At 60.4% G+C, this 7,850-nt stretch overlaps 1 protein-coding gene across 2 annotated transcripts; it reads left to right on the forward strand.

The window, feature by feature from the left end:
- On the forward strand, positions 1-4,848 carry PYCR3 (pyrroline-5-carboxylate reductase 3). 2 transcript variants are annotated; one of them, XM_023520338.1, is made up of 6 exons: positions 1-121; positions 1,779-1,843; positions 2,366-2,545; positions 2,813-3,040; positions 3,288-3,380; positions 3,583-4,848. In XM_023520338.1, exons 1-6 carry the CDS (start codon positions 31-33, stop codon positions 3,763-3,765), a joined length of 840 nt encoding a protein of 279 aa, XP_023376106.1. In that variant the 5' UTR covers positions 1-30; the 3' UTR covers positions 3,766-4,848. The 2 variants fall into 2 exon arrangements, with proteins under 2 accessions (XP_023376106.1, XP_011373216.1); XM_011374914.2 differs by having other exon boundaries at positions 2,828-3,040.
- Positions 4,849-7,850: the final 3,002 nt, after the last annotated feature.

Genomic DNA, 7,850 nt, shown 5'->3' on the forward strand with positions numbered 1-7,850 from the left:
TCCGCGGGGCCTGGGGCGGGCAGCGGCGAGATGGCGGCGGCGGGGTCCGACCCGTGGCGCGTGGGCTTCGTGGGCGCCGGCCGCATGGCGGAGGCCATCGCGCAGGGCCTCATCCGAGCAGGTGGGGCGCGAGGGGGCTTCCGACACGGGTCTGGTGTGGGAGAGGCGGGTTCACCTGGGCGGAGCTCACCTGCCCGCAAGGATGGAATCCCGCAGTCCCGGGGGGAGGGAGGAGCCGGGGCAGCCTGGGGCGTGCGCCCAGGGGTCCCAGAGTGCAGCGAGGCCGGGCGAGCGTGGGCCAGGGCCGACCCTGCCCCGGGACTCACCTCACCCGGAGAGCACGGCAGGAAGGGACGTGCGCGGGGAGACTTAGAGCCGGTGCCCCACAGCAGTCGCAAGTGGTCGTAGAGTTCTTGAGATGTGGCTGGTCCGATTTGAGAAGTGCTTTGAGTGTATAGAATAACATGTACACCGAATTTGGAAGATTTAGAATTATAAAGGAAAAGTAACATCTTTTAGTAGTTTTTAATATTGATTATCCATTGAACGGATAGTATTTTGGCTATATTGGATTAAGTAAAATGTAATACATTTAGCTTCAGCTGTTTCTTCCTGTTTCGTGTGACTACTAGGAAATGTAGTTCACACAGTGCTTGGCATAGCACTCCCTTAGAGCCTGGGATCTCATGCCAACTCTCTGTCCTTTGTCTGGTTGCTTGCCTTCGGAGGCTTTTTTCTATTCGTATGCCAACTCCACTCCTGGCGGCATGGTACAGGATTTCTAAATCTCAGCACTAAGGACATTTGGGGCCAGATATTCCATCCTTTACATCATAAGAGTTTTTAGCAGCTTCCCTGGCCTCTCCTCACTAGATGTCAGTAGCACCTACCAATTGTGACAGCCAAAAAAAAAGTCTCCAGACAATGCCTTAGTCACCTGCGGGGCGTGGGGATCTTCTCCAGTTGAGAACCATTGGTTTCCAGCAGGGGATGACAACGCTGGCTTGATCCTACTCCATGGAATTTAGAAACCTTTACGTGTAGGTATCGGGCTGGTTTTCTGCCTTCAGCCAGATATCGAAGTCCAGAGGGGTTAAAGTCACAAAAAGTTGACTGCAGTTCTCAGGTGTCTTAAAACCCTGTAACGCACAGCACTATCGCCGTCCAGCTTCAGCGTCGAGTGCAGTGCGTGTCTGTGTGATACACAGTGGGTATACATCACTGCCACGGTTAATCAGTTCTGGGTTCAGGTTTGGGGTGTACTTCTGCCTTCCCGTTAGGCGTTACAGAAGTCTGACCTCCCCAGCCCCGTGCTCCACAAACAGATGATTGCTACCAAATGGGCACTTATCCTCAGCTTTGACGTCCCAGCACAGATGCACCCCCTCCCAGGGAAGCTTGGCCCCCATTGGGCCTCCCTATCCCCCTGTTCCCCCCAGCCTTTCTGTTCCCAGAGGCAGAGGTCCCTGGGATCTGCATCCCCACAAGACAAAGCAGGCTTCTGGCCCCTGCATTGAGCAGGGCCTCTAGATTCAGCAGCAGCGGCAGCAGGCAGTGGCAGTGATTACTGATTAGAACTGAATGGATCTGATTGCTTAGTCTGGGCTGCATCAGGCACCCCTGCGAGCACATGGGTTTGTGGAGAGCCTCAGGCCAGCCAAGGGCCAGAGGGTCCAGGTGAGGCCGATCCTGAGAGAGCTTTCAGTAAAGGGCAGGCCAGGCCGGCTCCTCCTCTCCTTCCTCCCTCCTCACTGACCCCAGGTCTTGCCTTTCTCCAGGAAAAGTGGAAGCCCAGCATGTGCTGGCCAGTGCGCCAACTGACAGGAACCTCTGCCATTTCCGGGTGAGCCGGGGCCCAGCTCCTTTGAGTTGAGGCTGCCCCCCAGGGGCCCAGGGTGGCTCTTGGCTCCTGTCCCTCTGAGATACTTCTTGGGGCCAGAGAAGTGCTGCTTATGTAGCTAAAGTTTTGAGACTGTGCTGGGGAAAGGGAGGTCAAAGGCTAGACGGAAAGTCAAGGTTCTGGAGGGCCAGGGCAAAGTAAAGGTGTGTGCATGAGTGTGCACGTGTGTGTATGCATGTGCATGCATGTATGTGTATGTTGGGATGGGCAGGGATGGCCATGGGTACTTACTGGGGTCAGAGGGCCCACGTTGGTGCTAACGTCAGGGGGTCCGTTGGGCTCAGGGTTGGTCCTGAGCAAGAGTGCGTGGTCTGGGTGAGTCCTGGGCTGCATGAGTCAGGAGTTGGGGTGGTACAGGAGAGATGCACGGAGACCCATGGGGAGGCAGGTGGGCTCCAGCTGGAAGAGCTGCGGTCTGGGAAGACGCCCACTTACCCCGTCCCGGCCCTGGTGTTGCTGGTGCAGGCTCTGGGCTGCAAGACCACTCATTCCAACCAGGAGGTGCTGCAGACCTGCTCACTTGTCTTCTTTGCCACCAAGCCCCACATCCTGCCAGCCGTCTTGGCAGAGGTGGCCCCCGTGGTCACCTCTGAGCACATCTTGGTGTCTGTGGCTGCTGGGGTCTCTCTGAGCACCCTGGAGGAGGTAAGTGGCCTGTGAGGATGAGGCTGTGACCCCAGAGTGGGCTCTGCTGGCCAGACTCAGCTTCCCAGCCCTCGCCATCCGAAACTGGCCCCAGGATGGGTGGGACAGGTGGCAGACAGCCTCTCGGCCAGCCTGCAGAGATGGCCAGGTGGCTAAGGGACTAGGGTTAGGTTTCCTCTTGGTGCCGTACCTGGGAAGCTGGGGAGGGGGCCTGACTTGGGTGCGCACCTGCCTGGCAGGGCTGACCCACAGGTTCCTTGACTCCAACCTCCTTCTGGCCAGCTGCTGCCCCCTACCGCACGGGTGCTGCGGGTCTCACCCAACCTACCCTGCGTGGTCCATGAGGGAGCCATGGTGATAGCACGGGGCCGCCATGCCGGGAGCAGCGAGGCTGAGTTCCTGCAGACTTTGCTGGAGGCCTGCGGGCAGTGTGAGGAGGTGCCTGAGGCCCAAGTGGACATCCACACTGGCCTCAGCGGCAGCGGTGTGGCCTTCGTAAGTGTTGTCTAGTCCCTGCCCCCACGGGCTGTCCCTCTGCAAAGCAGGGCTTTCCCGAGTCCCTGTGACTGCCCTGCCCTCAGGCCCAGCTGCCCGCGAGCTCTGCCTTCCTGGGCCCAGGCCTCAGCCTGGGTGCTGCACTGGCGGTTGGTGCTCTGGGCCCTATTCCTGAAGGTCCTGAGCCTTCTCAAGGCCGGGTGCTGTGTGCAGGGGAGTGCCGGCGCTGACACCACTGCCCCCACAGGTGTGCACCTTCTCCGAGGCCCTGGCCGAGGGTGCCATCAAGATGGGCATGCCCAGCGGCCTGGCCCACCGCATTGCTGCTCAGACCCTGCTGGTGAGTGATGGCGGCCGCAGGGGAGCATGTGGAAGGGGATGGGCCTGCGTGCCTCCTGGGAGCAGTGGGAAGGGAGACAGTGGGCCCAAGAAGCTCAGGCCGAGATCGGGGGACACATGACAACAGGACAGAGTGGGGCTGAGCTGGAGAAGGGGCCCCCCCGCCTCTCCCAAGTCACTGGCTCCCAACGCCCCCTTCCCAGGGGACGGCCAAGATGCTGCTGCAGAAGGGACAGCACCCAGCCCAGCTGCGGACAGACGTGTGCACACCGAGTGGCACCACCATCTACGGGCTCCACGCCCTGGAGCAGGGCGGGCTTCGGGCAGCCACCATGAGCGCCGTGGAGGCCGCCACCTGCCGGGCCAAGGAGCTCAGCAGGAAGTAGGGCGCAGGCACAGCATGGGGGTCACAGTCTAAGTACCCAGAACAGCCCGGTCACCCCAGTCCTGCCCTCCCAGCCCCTTCCCGAGCACTGCGGTCCTCTGACCTGCAGGAGCCTCACCGTTGCACAGTCTCCCACTCAGGGAAACTCAAGGGGGCAGGACTTGAGGGGTCCCCTCCCACCCTGGGCAGAAGGCAGTGTGGTGATGGCCACCATGAGGGCGACGTGGCCTCTGAAGGCCTGAGCACTGGCAGCGCTGGCCAGGTGGGCGAGGGTGTGAGCAGCGGCCCTGGCAGCCTGGCAGGCCCTCGTGGCTGTGTCACTGTAGTCAGGCTGGGGCACGGGAACACGTGAAGTCCGCACCAGAGACCCAGTCCCCCTCAGTGAAGCCAGGGGCGTTATGCCACCGCGTCTGTCCTGTCCTGTCCCTGGGTGGGGCTCCCCACTTCAGATGGCTCCAGGCAGCAGCAGGCTGGTTGAGGAACGGCCCCAGGCTTGGGAGGGTGGGCCCCTCTCCCAGACCCTAAGTTCCTGGCAAGTGGCAGATAGAGCTAGTCCTGATGGCCCTTCCTGGTCAGGAGTCCTCGAGGGTCCCATGCTCTGGCTTCTGGTGCAGGACCTGGCTCTCCAGCATGTCCCTGGACAGACCACCAGCTGGGAACTGGGGCCCAAGCGAGGCTGTGGGGACTGTGGGGAGGGGGCCAGCAACACCGTCCTCTGCACGGCCCCCAGGGTCGCTGGGCCTCTCTGCCCTCCACAGGCCCCAGGGGCTGGAGCTCCCCTGGCTTCCAGCCATAGGCCTGAGGTGACGGGAGGCCTGGCCTCAGTTACCTACTCTGCCACCTACCAGCTGAGGATTTACAAAAATGGAAATTGCTAGACCGGCCGAGGGCTCCCAAGCCCCATGCGGGGACCTCTCACTGCCCTCCTCCCGCCCAGGTCAGCCCCTCTCCCGCCTCCCACCTCACCCTGTTCTGGCCTTGGATCAGTCTGACTGGGCCCTGCTCCTTGTGAGAATGTCACCCTGAATTCATTTCCACACCCAATTCATCTGTGAAATGGGATTAAAGTTGCTGTTACATGGTACGGAGTGGCTGACGTTTCAACTACAGTCCAAGTGCCTGGAAGCGCGTCTCAGCCAAGGCCAGGACACTAGGCTTGGTCCGAGGTGGGGTATGGGTTCCCCACACCATCACCTGGAAGCTCTGCAACCTGACCTCACACTCAGCCATGTGTCAGTGAGTCCCAGCGCCACATCTCACAATCCTTGGGAACCAAGGTGGCCACTCTGAATGAGGGGCCTCTGTGAGCCCCTAGCCCAGCTGGAGGGGCAGCCTTGCTCCAGATGGTGGTGGCCTGTGACAGGACACTTCAAGAGGGACAGCTTGGGATGCGGGGAACAGGGTCGCAGCCCAGTCATTAGCTGGCCACATCTCTTCACCTCACAGCACAAGGTCAAAGTGCCTTTTCCCGGACACGTGCGTAGGAGCTTCCATCGGTGCTGCCTCATTTTCACGCCCTCCCCACTTTTTCAGCTTATGAACCGTTCTAGATCCAAGCATTGAGTCAAAGCTACACAAATAAGACTTCAGAATAGAGATGCGTCTGAAGCTGACACTTTCAGCCTTTATTATAAAGCGCACTGGGCCTACCTGACCAGGTCGGCTCCGCCATCAGCGAGGTTGGGTGTGAAAGAACCACTCAGAGCATGCAGCCCACCAGCCCACGGTCCTCCCAAGGACATGCTGCTGGAGTGAAGTGTCATGGCTGACCACCCTCACTGTGGGCCAAACAATTCCCATGGCCCTACCCACAACCTGGGCTCCCAACCTGCATTGGGCCGACAGGCTGGGGGTCCCTGGACATCTAGGTGGCCACTCCCAAGCACGCAGCCCCCTCAGGCAAGGCTGGGACCCCTGGTAGCTGCTGCCTGGCCTCTTCCCTCAAAATACGCACATTGGGTGGTCTCAGGCAAATGAAGCCTGTGCGCTTGCTCGCTTGCTCGTTTCACCCAACGTGTTCCCTTCCCCGCCCACTGCCAAGCCCACGGGGCGAGCTCTCACTAACCCGGACCAAAGCATACCTCCTGGAAGGGCAGTGACCTTCACACCTTGAGTACAAGTCAAAAGGAGTGAACAGGAGGGGAAGCCGATGGTTTTGTCCCCAAACACCTCCCTGACTGCATCCCCACACCAAGGCAGAGGACACATCATCCTCCAGGGAAACAGCTTCTGGCTTGCAGACGACTAATGTTGAAAGAATTCCAGCAGCAACAACCAAGACCCCAGGCCCCGGTGCCACCTACCACCTCAGCTTCCGGTCATCACGAACCAGGTTGTAGGCTCAAGCACTCGGGCCCAGCAGGTAACTGCAGTGAGGGGCAGGCTGCCAAGTGCGGCCACCAGCTAAGGTCCACTTCAGTCATTCTGCAGGGATAAGCTCTGGGGCCTCCTGCCATAAGCCTCTGGCTAGGCCACCCCATGACTTCATACTGAGCTGAGCCCAGAGAGATAGGTAACAGCCAACCAGTGGCTGTGCGGTGATGGGCACAATGGCCTGTTACTGGGGCCGTCCTGGGGGCCAGGTGCGCCTAGCCTCTGTCCTGTGGCACACACAGGACACCAGCGCCTTCACTCAGGACACCTTTATAAGCCCTCTCATGAGGGGGCCACCAGCCCACTGAAGCCAACAGCCCCCCAGACCCACACTCACCAGGCACTAACTAGCTCAAGCCCCAGGCCAGCCGGACCAGCCTCACTTTAAGGAGTACTCACTGAGGGCCCCCCGGGAAGACCAGAGCCTCCTCCACAGGTGAAGTCTGGGCCAGTGCCACAAGGCAGCTCCAGGAGAGACTCACCCATCTCAGGACCAACTCCAGTCCCTGCCCCAGCCCGCAGAGGGTGAGACGGGAGACTTAGGACCTTGGCCAGAGGGGCCAGCAGTGCTGCAGGCAGAAGGGCCGTTACCGAGGCCACTGGGCTGCATGGGGAACCCACCTGGACCCTATGCCGCCTCTCCGCAGCCAGCAGGCTCCCAGCCCTGGGTCCCTGAAGCCCTGTGCCAGCTGTTTGGGTTAGAGACCCAGGGCCAGCCTCAGACTGCCAAAGGCTCCCGTAGGTGTGCAGGCTCCAGAGCTGACAGGGGATGCACCAGATGGGCCCTGGCAGGTGAGGCTGGAGGCGCTGCCCTGCGCCTGGCTAGCCAAGGCTCACTTCCGGTGCTCACAAATTCTCCCCATCCTTTCCTCAGCTTTCAGACCTGAGATATTTTATGCACGTGTGTGGTTTTTGTCTTGACTGGGGCAGTTCTAGGGAACAGTCGGTGATCCTGGACTTGAGTGGAAATTGCTTGAGGGTTCCCTGCAGCGGCCTCAGTGCATTGAAGCCATTCCATGGTGCACACACCACCAAGTGGCACGTCTCGAGCCACCAAGACGACACAGGGCAGGTGAGAGTGAGGGGGGAGCACCTCTCGAAGGCTCTGAGCGGCCTCTCTGTAAAGGCAGGCCCCCTCCCGCCCTGGGGCGAGCGCTCCGTGCCTCAGACCGGCAGCAGGGGGCTGAACGGCTGGACGGAGCAGCAGAGGTGTGAGCTGGGCAGTAACACGAGGGCCCTTCCCCGCTTTCAAACTGTGCCACACAGAAGCCCAGTTCCTGGGGCCCATGGCAGTGCCAGGAGAGGCAGACGAGGCCGGAGGGGCCCTAAGGCACCGCAGGGTTGTCCTGGTATGACTGTCAGTGCTGCCGGTCTGCTCCGGGGTAGGTGGATTGCCCCGGGGCTGGACAGAGTGGGCTGTGGCTGCTGGGGGAGTCTGGGGAGCTTGGCAAGTCACTGTTCAAGTTACCAGGCTGCAGTCTGGCCGCACACCAACCCCATGCGATGAGAGAGCTGTTCAGAGATGTATTTTCTTAAGGAAAATTAAAATCTGAGTGGAGCTGAAATCTACACCCACACACACCAGAACCTCAGAAGGCCCAGGTGCGGGCACAGTCCCTTCCCAGCCCACGGAGCCATCTTCTGAGACCGGACCCGGGCTGGGGACTGAGACACCACCCTGCCTCTCGTAGATTATCTGTGAAAATGGACTTA

The sequence above is a fragment of the Pteropus vampyrus genome, unplaced genomic scaffold (genome assembly GCF_000151845.1).
Source record: "Pteropus vampyrus isolate Shadow unplaced genomic scaffold, Pvam_2.0 Scaffold256, whole genome shotgun sequence".
Classification (NCBI taxonomy): Eukaryota; Metazoa; Chordata; class Mammalia; order Chiroptera; family Pteropodidae; genus Pteropus; species Pteropus vampyrus.

Bases quoted from the DNA above. Each gene is read 5' to 3' on its own strand.
- PYCR3 (XM_023520338.1), top strand. From the start codon at position 31: ATGGCGGCGGCGGGGTCCGACCCGTGGCGCGTGGGCTTCGTGGGCGCC. The intron at 122-1,778 runs GTGGGGCGCGAG...GCCTTTCTCCAG, and splicing joins GCAGGGCCTCATCCGAGCAG to GAAAAGTGGAAGCCCAGCAT. The intron at 3,381-3,582 runs GTGAGTGATGGC...CCCCCTTCCCAG, and splicing joins TTGCTGCTCAGACCCTGCTG to GGGACGGCCAAGATGCTGCT.